General features: G+C 35.2%; 1 protein-coding gene across 1 annotated transcript; it reads left to right on the plus strand.

The window, feature by feature from the left end:
• The first annotated feature begins 12,332 nt into the window (after nt 1-12,332).
• On the plus strand, nt 12,333-13,142 carry LOC116189749. Its single transcript, XM_031519459.1, has one exon. It carries the CDS (start codon nt 12,333-12,335, stop codon nt 13,140-13,142), a length of 810 nt encoding a protein of 269 aa, XP_031375319.1.
• The last annotated feature ends 4,201 nt before the right edge of the window (nt 13,143-17,343 follow it).

The raw sequence follows: 17,343 nt of genomic DNA on the forward strand, positions 1-17,343 counted from the left end.
GGGACCACTTGCAGTCAATTTATTGCGGGTTTGCGGACCTAAGTACTTGGATTCATTAATTCGTGGATTATAGTCCCCCCTTGTCGTGCCCAAAAAAAAAAAAAGATTATGGTCTTCTCAGATTATAAAGAGGATGCTTAATTCGCAGAAGATGAAGAACGGTCGCGATTGTAGTAGTAGTTTGATGGCCTAGTAACAAGAGAAAAGCTAAGCATAATTACTTCGAAACACTTGTGGAACTGCATAGATGGCTAAAAAGAATTGAAATATGTGGTTACGGGGACTATTAAGAAATAATTTAGGATTATGAAATTCATGGTGAGACATACGGGAGACTCCTATCTAAAGGACGAATTGGCAAAGACTGCATATATTCAGACTACCACATGAGGAGCTCATGTTTCATCATCAGAAAGAATCTTAGGACCTTTTCAAGGAGTCCACGTTGCCGGATCTCGAATTACCGGGCAATCGATCTTGATCAGTACAGTGAAGATAGCCTATATAACAAGTGAATTTCCAATGGTTGGGACTCCAGTTAATTTCTTATGATCCCTATAGCAAGCACATATTATAGCAAAGCCCTCTTCTTATATCTTGGGATGGAATCTAGCCGGCTATTTTGCCCAATTTTTAGTACTGTTTTCACCAGATTCTTGATTGTTAATTTACTATTTTTTGCTGAACTTGAATTTTAATGTACTCAGTACACCACCCAACGGTCGTTTTCACTGGCAAATTGCAGATCCGGACAGGATCCTTCAGGCCATATGTAAATCTAATAAAAATGGCAAATTGCCACGCTAGTTTTGTCCCCCACCTAATTGAAGAATCAGGCTTCCAAATAGGAGGGTGACCAAAAAGTCATCCTTGATAAAAGCAGAAAACAGACGCAAAATAAACAGAAGTACAGACCGACTTCACGCCTATATGATAGGATTGGAGGTCACGACTTTAAATGGTAGTTGATAATTGAGGAGTTGGGATCTTATTTTTGTCCGTGAGCTTTGACTTCTTGATTAGTTTCATGTGCAACTTCAAGAAAGGACCATCCTTTTTATCAAAGGTTCAGCTGGTCCCACATGAAAATCTCATGGCCCATTTATCCCCAATGCAATACCACCTTCCAATCACTTGTTTCTCTTGGTTGTCATGAATAAGATTATCTGTTTCATCAGCTTGCTTCCTTTGATTTATATCTTTTACGTATTACCAGGCCGTTGTAAACCATTTTCGACCTCGCCGATTTAAGGTGGGTTTTTCCATTCAACAACTCTATTATTGTTGGAGCTCTCATCCAACAAGTTTACCCTTCAACCACTACTTATTTCCAATGAATTAGACTCGACATCTCAAGAATCCCTGTATTTTCGGTGTAATTGTTTTCACAAAAAAAATAAAAAAAATACTCATTTGAGCCATAAGAAAGGGCTGAACCGGTTGTGCAACTCAACTTCAAGTGAAATTTTTCATAATAAACATAGGCCATACGTTTGATGATTAACATAGTTTGAATCCGGTGGATCTTATGTTCTCATTAAGTTTGGAAGTTTGGATGATCTAATATATATATATATATATATATATATATATATATTCTTTTCTCATATTAGTGAGTTGTTTATGTGGGTAGCTCTAGCTTATGTAAGATCACCAATAAATGAACTTGACCACCTTGTTTCAACGGATGAAAGACTAAGAGAGTATCTAATTATTCAAATTAAGTGTTTGATTCAATTTCGATATGCACCCTAGTATTTGAAAACCTAATGAACAAGTGCTCGATTCATTTTGTTTGATATATATGTACACCCAAAGTAAATGAATATTTATGTGTTACAATGGACATACAAGTATAATGCAAAGTGATATAAACACTTAAAAAAAATTAATCAATCATCTATACAATTTTCAAAAAAATTATGATACTATAAAAAATATTTATAAAAAATTGTTGTAAATTTAAGCTCATAAATAGGAAAAATAAAACTTGAAAATAAGTATTGAGAGTTATTGCATCCCACATCAAAAAGATATATAAAGAAATTCATGAGTTTATAAAAGATTGGGTACCACAACCTACCAATTAGAGTTTAGCGGAGAAAGACACAATATCTTATAAGCCCGATGAATTTTTTACATGGTATCATAATAGGTTTCGCGAGTCTGCGATTCTTTGTGGGCTCACACCATGTCAAGTCTAATATGTCTCTGTTGAGGGCATCCAAAGTGTGTCCATATAGCCCGAGTATGGAACTCGCATTGTCCCCCCTTCCGCTCGAGTATGGAAGAAGAATGTCCACCTCATGGTTAAGTCCCAAGCACATAAGTTCACGTGGCATGCGTAGATAAAGTGTCAAAATCATATGTTGTTACGTGAAGGTGAATGTTGAGAGTTTTTGTGTTTCACATTGAAAATATATAAAGAAATTCACGTGTTTATAAGAGATTGGGTACCACTAGTAGTCAATTCGAATTTTTCGGTTGGAGATGGATCTAATAGTTTATAAATTCAATGGATATTTTATAATAAGAATGTCATAAATCACGGTTTTAAAAGGGTAAAATATTTTTATTCTAATTCTTAATATATGTGACGGATATATATTGATAATAACTTAAATTAAATATACATTATGCATATTAATTGAAACAATTAGTTTCAAATTATTATTATAATAATTAACTAACTCTAATTTTTTAAAAAAATTATTGAAGATTATTATTTGATAATTAAAATTAATATTGAAAATTATTTTTTTAATAAGAAATTTGGTGTTTTAAAACGTAATAATTACAAAGAAATGATATAGAGATATATGAAAAACGAATTCTTGCAACATATGACATAAAAAAAATTGACATGTCTACAGATTTTGATAATTAATTAAATTTTATTTAAACTTGACGCAATTTGCAGAGAAATCCGTTTTAGTTTTCTTTATTTATTTATTTTTTAGTTAGAATGAATATCAATAAGTATAATACAATAAAATAAAAATTCTAATAACTAATAAAATGACACGGTTAGTCTCACCACGAATATTGAATTTAGAATCTTTTGGTTAACAAACGAGGGTGTGCATCACTATACTACATCATCTTTGATTTGGTGTGAGAATGTGCATTAATAATGCTATGTATAATAAATGAGTTTTTCTTTAATGAGTACCACACTGGAGATATTTTTATTAGTTGATCATCTAAAAATGTGAGGTAGTCTCTTCAACTTGCGTCTACCATTGGCGCGTTGTAACAATAAGTTTCTACATATACTGTGGCATGGTACTGTGGCATTATAAGCCACATATCTCGCACCCATGAATTATAATTAAATATACGTGCTAGGGTTATAATTGTTGCCTGGCAATTGTTGTTTTAATATACAATTAATTTTCAGATGCATGCAGTGATATTTTGTTTATCGTTGATTCTCTTATGGGTGAAAATAATATAGCATTTATTTGTACGGAAATAAGATATGAATGTCATGATTGTAACTTAAGAATAACAAGCTTTCGATGAAAGCTTTCCTAAGTATCATCATATTTTTTTTAATTACAAGGAGACCCATGGATTAATTAGTATGAGAAAATAGAAATAAAAATTTAAATAACAGACACAAGTAGTTTTTTTTTTTTCGGTGATCACAGACACAAGTAGTCTTTAAAATTGATCTACGCCCCCCTTCTTCGTGAGAGATTGCTACACGGTGATGCCCATATGGTGAGGCAAGACCTATTACTATAACTGGACAGTGGGTCATAACATCACATGGGTAATTCTTTAAAAAACAATAAAAGACACCTTAATTGTAGGTTATCTAATATCATTTTAGAAAATAGCATCTTTTATACATAAAATCCAAAATAACCTAAAACTGTAAAATTCCAAAATAAAATTATATTATGAAACTCTAAAATATAAATCCTAGAATTCCTAAACCCAGAAATCATATACCGTTAATTCGAAATTAATCCTAAAAACTTCAAAATTCTGAAATCCTCAAATCCGATAACCCTAAATTAATTCTAAAACTCTAACCCTATAAGAACCCTAATACCCTAAATTAACCGTACAACATTAACTGTAATACCCTTAACCCTAAAAACCTTAAAATTCTAAAACTCTAAAAACCTAAATTATTTCCTAAAATGAATATGGATATCCATATAATTAAGGCGTATTTTTTATTTTTTATTATATTATTTTCTTGTAAACAATTACCCATGTGATATGATTGACACATGGACCAATTATAAAAATTAGTCTTGCTGCATCATATGAAGCATTCTCGTGTAGTAATTTCTCCTTCTCCATAGCCATAAAAAATTTTAATGTGGGAAATCTTTTTCCGCTGGATATGGAAAACTTATTATAGAACTGAACCGGACAGGCTGGTCGAACTAGGAAATGATACCTCATTTGGTTTGGTTCTGTTTGAGGACCAAATATGCACTATTGAATAGGCGAACCTATTCAATCGAGCAGTTTTCTTGCAAACTTATTGAACCAATACGATTCAAACCGGTTTTTTAGATTTTTTGTTTTAAGAAAAATAATTGACTGGATGGGGAACAAACCCCAAACGTTTAGGCGTTCTGCTCAAGGCTTAACCATTTGATCTATAGCTATGTCTTGTCTTTTGCCTTCTCAATTTTATCTTTTATGGGTTAATTGTCCAAAAAAGCACCAACTATTTACTTTGTCCCATTTTGAGCATAAACTTTTGGTAATTGCTCAAAAAAGTACCATATATTACTTTTGTATCACGTTTAGCACCCGGTTAGCTCTCCCGTGAAGTGTGACAGAAAACTCCGACATGGTGTATTCACGATGATGACATGGCTAATGGAAGCTGAGTTGAAAATGTCAACACACTTCGGGTGGGGCCCAAAAACGAAAAGACCTATTTGCCCTTTACATTTCTTCTTTCTTGGTGATGAGAAGACGGACAATTACGTGATTTTCACTATGCATCAAAATCCCACCCAAATTGGATGAGATCAAGCGAATTAAGGCTACATTTGGGGGGAAATCACAACAAAATAAAAACAAAATCTGAAGTAGAAATTAGAGGCAACTGAGGCATAGTTGCTGGGGAACTCAGCTGGGGCATTGTTGCCCAAATTTGGATTTTTTTAGGGTTTTAGAGATAGAAGTTAGGCACAAACATACCAATTTAGGTAGTAGGAGTGGTGACATATCGAAGAAGCTCGCGGCATTCATCGAAGATTAGCAATTGGGTATTGATCGAAGATTAGCCATTAAGAATTTGATCGAAGAAGCTGAACCCAATATGGAAAAGGAACTGCAAGATACTTCAACAAATTCCACATTTTGTGGAGCTCTAAAGTTTTGTGATCACAGTGTTCGAGTTGTGCTCTTGACCTCCTGGAGCCATAATAATCCAGGAAGAGATTTTGGGGATGTAAATTTTAGAAGGTATGTTGTGGTTTTGATTGAAACTGAGCTCAAAACAAATTGTATTGAAAGTTCTCATTCATATTTAGTTGTGCTGAAGTAAGACAAAAATTGTGGCTTATCTCAATGACATAATCTTGAGGACCAGTGGCACACAAAGGTTGTTTTGCGATCTTTGATGGCTGAAAAGAAGACTTTATTTGAGCAACTAGAGCTAATGGAGGAGAAGATAAAAGTTACTAAGATGAAGTTCAAGACATGGGAAGATAAAGTTGGTGCTCTCAAATTGAGGAACCAGACACTTGAGAAAGAAATAAATGAGCTGAGAAATGTGAAAAATGCACCAAGTATGAGAGGAGGCACGTACATGGTTATATTGGCTATAGTCACTTTTTTGTAAATTTGTTCTTTTGTGATAGTAAAAATGCAGCACCAATGTTATTGCTATAAGGAAATGGTATAAATGTTACAATATGTAATGCGGTGTTGGTCTTTTGATGATTGTCTCCAAGAGTCAATTGTTCAATGAGAATATTCTAGCTAGGTCAGTTGTATTTTAATGGCTCAATATTGAAATTATTTTTGTAATCCTGTTAGAATTAATGACAAAAAGTATGTTGGTTTTTAGTTCACTTTCCATGTCGAATTCAACATTCAGTAATTTCATAAGAGAAGGATTAGAAAGAAGAATTGGATAAACCAAAGGGAATATAGTCATATTCATCTTGTTTCAATACATGACTTTCAAACTAACATGTAATTATAGTTCTCACTAAACCATAACTTCACTTTAGTTTGGCAAAAGAAAATGATCAAAAGATTCACATCCACTTAAATAAACCATGTCCCTCCGCCCTACAAATGCACACCCTCCCGATCTACCCATCATGAATAATAATTAACAGTTTTCAAGTAAAATACACATCCAAAATAAACATGCATCAAATTCCAAAACCAAACCATCTCCACCAAATCCCACATCTAGCAGATTCCAAAGTGCACATCGACCTCTTCTACCAAACCGAAGAAAACCTACATATATATCTAACAACCTAATCCATCATGTTCATTAGTGAAGATGAGCTTTCAAACTGACATGTTGATGTCGAGTATGCTATTGATGTTAATTCTTTTTGCCTTGCATCTGCTACTGATGATTTTACATAACATAAGTAAATTGACCACCATATCTTCCCCTATAGCAAGTTCTTACTGATTGACCAGGCATCTACATTGTACAGTTGGTTACAAATTACGGGTTTAACAATTAATTTATCAAGATAAATGAAAGCATGTGCTTTGCTTACATGGATATATGTACTTCATGATTTAGTACCACACAACACTCGAAATCCTCTCGCTACCATTGCTTTCTCTTTGTACAATTCTCATTTCATTTTGCTTTTGTCCATGGTCCTTCCTTCTAACATATTAATAGTAATGGACATTAGCAGTTAAAGAATATGAATTTACATTATAAAATGCTCTTACTTAATAGTAAATCTTATAAGTAACTTTGGTCTTGGAGCCCCCTCAGCGTTTTTAGCAATATAGGCCCTCTCAGTGTTATGAGCCATCTGAATTTTGAGCCACTTTAGTGTTCTGTACAACATATGCCATCTCAGTTAAAGAATATGAATGTACATTATAAAAAACTTTTACTAAATACTACACAAATCTTATAGGTCCCTTTGGTTTTGGAGCCCTCTTAATGTTTTGAGCCCTCTCAATGTTTGGGGCTATCTCAATGTTTTGGGTCACTTTTTTTTGGGCTCCTCCTAAATAACTTACGAGTGAGTTGTACTGTCTCCTAAGTTTTTCTTATAACATATGGCCTTCCCCTCTTTCTTGCCTATTCATAGAAGCAAATATATGAATAATATGATAAATGTGTATAAAATCACAATGTATAACATTAAGTTTACACATATGACTTACTATAGGGACAAAGTCTACTGATACAACTCCTTTTTCCTTCTCCTTGCATGTCATTCTATTATATCCATATTGCTTGCATATGGAGCATCTCATCTCTGATCATTGCTTAGATACCACTGTAGTATCTCATTCTTTATCCATCTCAAAGTTGTCCTTCTTCCTATTCTTCTTTGGCCTTCCAACTTGCCTTCTCACAACTGGGCGTAACACTGGGTCATGTTACAACCTTATTCACATCTTCCTCCCATTAAGTGGCTCATGAAGATGGGCATAAGCCTTTAGATATGTGAACCCCTTAAAATAATCAACATAATTTTCAAGTTGATCACCTATCCAGTGAATAGCTGAAACACCATAAAGGCATGGGATCCCAATGAGCTACTACATCCTATAACTAAAACTCTTTACGGCCAACCCCACAACAAATATGTTATCCTAGTGTACAACCTCAAATTTTTAAGCACCAACATATGTGATCTTGCATGCTCCACTGATGAGCTTGCTCTCTTCCAGCTTCTTCTTTACTCTTGGTGTGATTTCACCACAGTTCTTAGCCAATTCACTCTTCTCAGCCATCCTTTTCATAGAAGCCCTTCTAATATCCTCTAACATGTCCAAGATAGGCTTATTTCTAGTCTTTAGAATATATCCATTAAAAGTCTCAGACATGTTATTATCAACTATCTCACATTTAGTTAATATACTGATTTTATGTATACAGAACTTCTCAACTCCAATGCTCTTGAAGTCATCATGAGCACTTACTGATATTGCTCACATCTCTTCCATACATTGGTTAAAGTCTATCTATGAGATGCTCTTTACTGCCCTCTAGAAGATCTTCTTTAGAGTATATTTGTTATGCTTTTTCTGTGCTCGCAATTACACATGAAGAATCTCACTGTAGAATTAAATCCCTATGAGATAAGCAAAAGAAATCATGTATGGATGAAATAGGATAAACTAGAAGAATTAAACTATAGTTGCAAATTTACCTTTTGCTAGTCACTCAGGACTGTCCACCCAAGTCCATCAATCTACGATTCCTAAATCATCGACGAGCCTAAGCCACAAGTCTACATTCTCTAACTCAACAACAGCCCATGCTGTAAGAAACATGTTGTTCATATCTATGCCAACTGCACTAAGTAACTAACCACATGTTCGAGTCTTCACAAAGCAGCCATCCAAACTTATGACAGGTCTGCAACCCTACAAAAACCCATCTTTAAGCCCTTCGAGTCCCACATAAAGTCTCTCGCAGATGGATGCTGTTAGAAATGTACCTTTCTATTAGCATATTAAAGTAACTGTCCATGTTCACCTTCCTTAGTTCTGTTAAATATGAATGTAACAAGTTATATTGAGCAATAAATGATCCATTTATCTTCTCTAGAGCCTTTGCTCTTGCACCATAGAAAACATGCCTACTCAAATATATAGATATGTATGCTCCACTTCACTAATCATGTCCTTTATTTTTCACTCTGGGTTTTCTCTGAATCTCTCCAAGTAGTGCTCAACAAGCCACTCTGATGATGTTTGCTTGTTCGTTGTAGGCCTAGAGCACTTGTGTTTTGGTTTATATACCTTAATTTTAAAGGCATCCTTCATTTGTGTTCAACTTGCATATATTTCCCAAGGACATCTCTTAGCTCACCTAGCCTCCATTTTCTTCAATCCAAACTTGGACCACGTGTGTTTGGTTTTAAAAAAATTTTCAATTCTACTCAACTCAACTTCACTTATTTTCAATTCAACAGAACAATCATTACGTTTTTCATTTTTAAAATTTTTTTAACCATTCAATTCAATTTTTAATATTAAATTTTCTCAACTATTCATTGTTTTTTTCACAATTCAACAACACAATTATTACTTAATCATTATTTTCTCTCAACGATTCATTACTTTTTCACACTTTTTCTCATAATTCAATAATACAATCATTACAAACCAATTAAAATCAAAACTCAACTCAACTCAACTCAACTCTAAAATCAAACACATTCTTATAATGACCTTCCCATAATGATTGCATACCCCTGCACAACCTTCTTAAAATGACGTGGGGACTCAAACCTCATGTAAAGGTCATATGTATAATCTCCTTTGTATGGCTTCCCCTTTTGCTTTCTTTTTTTTTCCTTTTGTTTCTAGTTTCATCTTCATTGGTATTGGATGTGCTGACTTCTTCATTAGATGCAACATACTCACTATGCATTCCTCTTCCTTAATGTGGTCCTTCTGAAATTGGTTATTTGCTTCAACCTAAATGTGCTTCTGTTGTATTTGATCTTCATTAAACTCATTAGCTTCAAAACTACTAACACTTCATACTGTCTTGTGTAGCTCATAATTCTTCTTATTCATCCTAGTAGCAAGATACTCTCCATCATCATCTGAAATATCATCATCAGTTTCTTCAGGTACATAATCACCATCTTCTTCATCATCATTGGCATTGACATTCTTATTGGCCATGTTCTTATCATCATTCTCATCTTCAGGATGAAGTACATATGCTTTAACATATACATGGATACTTTGGTTTTCTACTCCAAGTTCAGCCATCTTGCATATCTCATTACCTGTCATCATGACCCTCAACCCCTTTCTCAGACTGCCAATATGATACCACATCATATTTGCTTCCTTGTAATCTATCTCCTTCAATAGCCATTTCAACTCAGGTATTGATATTCTATCAGAATCTTGACTTTTAAATTTTTTCAATCCACCCCTAACATATTTGAATTTGGGTTCGAAAACCATTTTTCCTCCATGATGCATGATGATGACAAAGCTTGTACCTATCTTGCATTAATGAATGAGAACACGAAAAAAACACATTACTCTATCTACAAATAAAGTTTTCTACATATTATCCACTGGTGATCCAAAAACAAGTTAAGTGCAGTAGTCTTCCTGACTGGAAACCCAAATAAAATATTTGGCAAAAGTGGAAGTACTCTTCTTAATTTAATAAGATAACCAATATACTAATCATCAAAAGCACAATAATCATAAAGCAATCTCTCAATCTCATGTTTTTTTCCCATAATCAACTCAAAAATCCATTAAAAAAATAGCAAAAGATAGGGATACTTGCGTTGTTATCACTACAGGAAACACTCTTATGGGAGACAAATAATGAGAGACAATTATAACATTAGTCTCTAAAATTCTCATTTTAAGACAAATACGATATATGTTTCTTATGTGGATTTTATTTGCCTTTAAAAGCACCTAAAATTAATAATTTACTAAATTACAAATCTTTATCACAATTATTAGCAACAAATAAGTCTTTTTCCTCAAAAGAATAACTTTTAGAAACATTAGTTGAGGCATATACAAAATTTATCAGTAAATATCTTTTTAGAAAGCAAAAGACTTAATTGCTTCTAAATCCAATTTTATTTGCCCCTAATATATTCTTTTAGATGTAAAATACAATTATCTCTAAATCTAATTCTCATTTGCCTCCAACTTACGAAATTTTACCTACAGAGTAAGTAGATAAAATGTTGAAAAGTTTGATGGATTACTTTTACCTAAATATAAATAAATTATTCAATACGAATTAAAGGATATTCAAATTATTCTCAACATAAGTAGAAAATATATTTTCTTTATTTATAGATGTAAAATATGTCATGTAAATTTTGAATTAAATAAAATAGTAAATTAGTATACCTTTTGTGTATTTTATTTCATCTATTGTGTTTAAATTAAATTTTTGGATAATTTAACAATTTTCAACTTACCTCCCGAGAAGTTAACGATATATATATGCATAATGTTTGATTTAATATTATATGCATATTAATTATTTTCTTAATTTTAAATAATTATATAAATAAAAATTTTACATATTTATTGAGGCTTGACAAAAATATTAAATATAAATTAAATGTAATTCAATTCAAAGATGCATTAGTGGTAAATTGGTAAAGACACGAGACTAAAAATACTATGCTAGAGGTCAAGGGTTCGAGTCGGGTTCAAGGCACAATATAAAGATATGAGAGAGATAATAATCAAATGTAATTACTATTATTTATTTTGAAAAAAAACTTTATAGAGGCAATAACAATTGACCTAAATAACAAATTTAGTAACAAAATTTATTGTTATATATGCTTATTGGAGGCAAATTTAATTAACACTAATAGTAGTAATTAGTGACTTTAATTAATTGTTTTTAATTTGCCTCTATAGATTTAAAACGACAAGGGTAAATGAGGCAATTAACTCTTATTTCTAATACCTTTGTAGACAAATAAATTGCTTTTGGAAGCAAATATCATTGCTTTTAAAAGGAATTTTTCTTGTAGTGCCCCTGGTTGGTCAATGTCTCGACCAATCCACTGTCAGATTCAGTTTTGATAACACTGCTTCTTACAATGACTTACTTTACATCCAAACAACGTAACAAATATGGGAAGTACAAACTAATTTCTAGAGAAGATTCTCACTTCGCCTAGAAATTGAAGCGGCCCCAGAGGTGAAGGCATTGCATGTATGGGGTACACCTTGGAGGCACCAATTGGCTAGTATTTGCTCTTTCTTTCTTTCTTTTTCTTCTTTTCCAGTCTTGCTGCATTTTTCTTAAATGAACTAATCATCTTTCTAGTTGTGTTCTAAAATTTTCTACCATATGCGCTTCTGCGCCCTAATTCACCCAAAAAAAATATCCTATCGTATGAAAGTATAAACTAGATATAGAAGGCCAACATATGAGACGTGGATAACAATTTGCTTTATATATTTGAAAATGCAGTTATTGTAAAAACTAAACACTTACAGGCAACTTTTATACAAACTGCCTTGCTAGACGTTCTCTTATTTATATATGCTATCTGGCGTCTCATATGTGATGTATTTGAAATTTTGAAAGGGAGCCGGTTGTGGTACAGGTGGATTACGGCGCTGATTTCTTAAGCAAATGTGAGAGTGATTTGGCGATGATTGACTTCTCGAATGAACTCAGACCCAAGATCATGGTAACAGAGGAGGAGATGAATACCATGGATTCAAGATTGAAGGGAGGTCTCGTCCTTAAGGTCTTGGGGAAGAGAGTCCCATACACAATTCTGAAACACAGGCTGGATCAATTATGGAGTCCCAATATAACCTACACACCAACAGATCTTCCTATAATGATCATTTTTCTCGTCAAATTTGCGACTACGGAGGACAGAGAGTGGGTTCTTTTAGGGGGGCCTTGGATGGTTCAGGGTCATTATCTTACTGTTAGAGAATGGACGTCGGATTTTGATCCGTGGTCAACTCAGGTTGAACGTACCGTGGTTTGGGTTCGTATTCCTTCCCTACCCTTGCAATTGCACTGTGGCATTATGTTGAGGCGTATTGGTGCTGCGTTGGGGCGTCCAATTAGGATAGACAAGAATACTGGAACGGTCTCTCGGGGGATTTTTACTCGTCTATGTAGTGAGGTTGACCTTACTAAGCCTCTGCGGCCGGAGATCGAGTTTGATGGGAAGTTATATCAGGTGGAATTTGAGGGTCTTCACCTCATCTATTTTGGGTGTGGCCGATACGGCCACCGGAAAGAGGGTTGCAGAACGGTAATGGAACACAAAGCTGATGCGGGTGGTCTCGGAGGTGAGATCCAGGTGGTTCCCTCGGAGAATGACGGAGTTGCTGCACCGGAAGTCAACCAACAGGTGGTCGAAGAATCGCCGACCGTCAAGGAAGGGGGTCTTTTTGACCCGTGGATGATGGTCCGTAATTGCGTAAATCTCGAGTTATGAAAGGTGTATCTGCTAAGAAAGGAAATGAAAGTACCCCATTTAGAGGCAACGATCAAGCATCCAAGAAAAGAAGCAAATGATCTCGGTTTGTTGTATTGGAGGAAAGTGAGTCTGTCGAGGAGATAAATGTGGAAGAGAATATTGTTGTAGTCGGGAAATTACAACAAGTTCATGCTAGTTACACGGGGTCTACGGAAGCGTAAAAAGAATAGAAATTCAAAATTTCCTATCCGTGAAACTAATCCCAAGACCTACTACAAGAATAGGAGTAGATAAAGCATATCTGTAATTTTAAAATTGTCGACCGAGCGTCCCAAGTGTGATACCTCTACAAGTATCCACACCAACTTTATCAACGGGTCTTCGAGATTAGTGGTACTAGCAGCTAACTCTTGAAGGAAACACCAGTGCGACACATAAAATTATTAGAGTTAATTAGACTTAATGAATTGAACAAGTCAACTCAATTATGTCCATATACATTTATATATATACGTGTATAAAACATACACATACAAATGCATACATTCATTACTGCTATATATATATCTACCCATATATATAGGCTTAAGAATGGGTAAATTTTGCTAATCCCACTGGTGTGGGATTTAAGAAAATAAGCTCTTCATGAGCGATGTGTATGGCTAAGTGTTATTAAACTATTAGTCCATGTGTGTTCCTACACATCCACCATGTGTATGAATAAATGTTGAAATATGAATGGTCCATGTGTATGTATAAGTGTTTACATTATGTATGGCCCATTTATATGTATAAATCGATCTAATAAATTATGTCTAATTAATCGAAAAATTTAATATCATTAAATATATGATTAATCGGTCGCACCTTAAATCGTCTAATCAATATTAGACGATTTTATTGTTTCAAAATTATCCCGTCGATTTAGTCGTAGTGTGCGACCTTTTAGGTTCCCGATTATGTTGACAATAATATCGAAATCTCTATTTCAATATTATAAACAGTGAGCGGCATCTAGCAATGCATCACAATTACTCATGTAATTGGAAAGTCAATGTCTCAACGAACCTTATGACCTATGTTACCGTACAGTATAATCCATTTGTCTTTTATATCTCTATTGAGCCCAAGGCATGGTAATGTCATCCTTGTATGGCTTAATTTCTTTCTTTCTTTGTTTATCAGGTAAGTCTATCAAAACAAATGAGCTCGATATAGGGATATCGAGCTTATTTGGATATGCATACACTTTTAGACTCTATCCACCAAGCGGCCGTGAGATATCGCTCCCGTTACGTAGGAGGGACAAGTCCTATCTTAGTCACTTACATTTATCTCCATGCTTTGTGGCAATACCCAATAACTGTCTTTATAACTAACCTGTTACGGTGGTGTTTGACAGCATCAAAGTATACAACATTACATGTAGGAATCCATGATGACCTCAAGTCAAAGGACCACTGCACCATAGTTACTATGAGATCTGCTAATGACAATCACATAACAATCTATGTAACAAGCTCATAGCGGGTCGGTGCAATACACATTACTCTTAATGCATATCTGTGGTGTGACTCAATATCTCCACATCCATGACCTGTGAGACTTGGTCATAAATCAACACCCACACTAGTCTATTCGCATTAATGTCATCCTAATTAACGATAATACTTTGACTAGGGATATTTAGGAATAGTGTTCAGTAATTATAGGATCTCACAATCAAGTCACACTTGATGTCTATTGAACCTACTATTCCAAGGACGTTATTGTGTAAAATTAATATTTAGCGCAAAGCACGCAATAACAGAAATGCCTCGTATTATAATGAAATACATGTCATATTACAAAACTGATGACAGATTACCTTTAGAACATACACCAATTCCCAACAGTTTAAGCCAACGGGCCTATTGGAGGGGCCTAGGCCCTAAGCCGAATTGAAGCATGGGAGAGCTCACGGTCTTGGCCCATTGTGTCCCACAAGGCCCAAACTGCCGGAAGGAAAGTCCATGTTAATGTTTCTGGACAGGCTTCTGTTAAACCTACTCCAACCCAGCTTGCGGCCCCTTTAGCTCAACCACTCAGGCCATCCCAGCCACAAGTTGTTGCGCCATTAAAGATCTTGCAGTGTCCCCGGTTGCTCCTCCCCGCTCAATCCCCACTCCAATGACACCTAGCTCCGAGTCGACGAAAAGGGATATCACTTTTCAGACAGTTGAGATGTCTGCAACTCAAGATTCCTATGGAAGTCAGGGTGACGCTTCCTCACCCATAGAGCACCAGCAGAGCATAGTCACTCAAAGAAGCAACAGTGTTCTGGCTCGGAGCCAATGGTGGTTGAAAAACTCACACTAGTAGCTGTGGAAGGCAATCAGAAGATCGACTGTAATCTAGAGATTCCCGTCAACTCAGAAAGCGTGAAGCAGGATGCATACTGCCCCTCGTCATGACTCGTTTTCTATGTATTTCCTTTCATGGAACTACAGAGGAGCGGGAAGTCCTAAATTCCTTCGCTCTTTTAAAAATTATCTTTCGTTTGCATGATTCGGACATTGCAGTTATTATGGAACCTCGCATAAGCGATAATCGTGCTGATGCAGTGTGCAAAAGAGGCCGTTTGGATCAAGAAGTTCGTGACAGAACTTGTTGTGGTTCCTAGCATCGCAGACCCAGTGGATCTCTATTGTGACAACAATGGAGCCATTGCGCAAGCTAAGGAACCCAGGTCTCACCAGCGATCCAAACATATACTCAGGCGCTTCCATCTCATTCGCGAGATCATCGACAGAGGAGATGTGAAGATATGCAGAATACCAACAGATGAGAATCTCGCAGATCCACTTACGAAGCCTCTTGTGCAGCGCAAGCACGAGGCTCACACTAGATCTATTGGCATAAGACATGTGCCAGATTGGCTCTAGTGCAAGTGGGAGATTGTTGGGAATTGGTGTATGCCCTAGAGGCAATCTATAATCAGTTTTGTAATATGATATCTATTTCATTATAAAACGAGGCATATCTGTTATTGTGTAGATTGCGCTAAATATGATTTCACACAATAATGTCATTGGAATAGTAGGTTCAATAGGCATCAAGTGTGACTTGATTGTGAGATCCTATAATTACTGAACATTATTCCTAAATGTCCATAGTCAAAGTATTATCGTTAATTAGGACAACGGTAATACGGTTAGACTAGTGTGAGTGTTGATTGATGACCAAATCTCATAGGTCATGGATATGGAGATATCAAATCACACCACATGTATACATTAAGAGTAATGTGTATTGGACTGACCCGCCATGAGATTGCTACATGGGTTGTTACGTGACTGTCATTAGCATATCTCAAAGTGACTATAGTGTAATGGTCCTTTGACTTGAGGTCACCATGGATTCCTACGTGTAATGTCGTATATTTTGATACTGTCAAACGCCACCGTAACTGGCTGGTTATAAAGATAGTTATTGGGTATGCCACAAAGCATGGAAAAGAATGTGAGTGACCAAGATAGGATTTGTCCCTCATACGAAACGGGAGCGATATCTCACGGCCACTTGGTGGTTAAGTCTAAAAGTGTATGCATACCCAAATGAGTCGATATAATGATATCGAGCTCATTTGCTCTGATAGACTTACCCGGTAAATCAAGAAAGAGAGATATTAAGCCATACAAGGATGTCATCGACCATGCCTTGGGCTCAATAGAGATATAGAGGACAATGGATTATATTACACGGTAATATAGGTCACGAGGTTCGTCGAGAAATTGACTTTCCGATTACTTGAGTAACAGTGATGCATTGCTAGATGCCGCTCACTGTTTGTAATATTAAAATAGAGATTTCGATATTACTATCAACGTAATTGGGAACCTACAGGGTCACACACTACGACTAACTTGACGAGATATTTTGAAACAACAAAATTGTCTAATAAAGATTAGATGATTTATGGTGCGACCGATTAATCGGATATTTAATGAGATTAAATTTGCCGATTAATTAGACCCGATTTATTAGATTTAATGGTGTGCTAAGTGGTTATTTTTATGGAACCACTTGGAGCCAATTATAGAAAGAAACATGGGCCAATTGTATGATAACACTTAGCTATACACATGGACTAATTAAATGATGTCACCTAGACTTACACATGTCACTTGGAGCCTTGATTCTCCTTAATCCCACATCGGTGGGGCTTTGAATTTGTCTT

Source organism: Punica granatum, unplaced genomic scaffold (assembly GCF_007655135.1).
Source record: "Punica granatum isolate Tunisia-2019 unplaced genomic scaffold, ASM765513v2 Contig00009, whole genome shotgun sequence".
Lineage (NCBI taxonomy): Eukaryota > Viridiplantae > Streptophyta > Magnoliopsida > Myrtales > Lythraceae > Punica > Punica granatum.

What these genes read in the sequence shown, in the direction of transcription:
- LOC116189749 (XM_031519459.1), top strand. Translation starts at nt 12,333, where the DNA reads ATGATTGACTTCTCGAATGAACTCAGACCCAAGATCATGGTAACAGAG.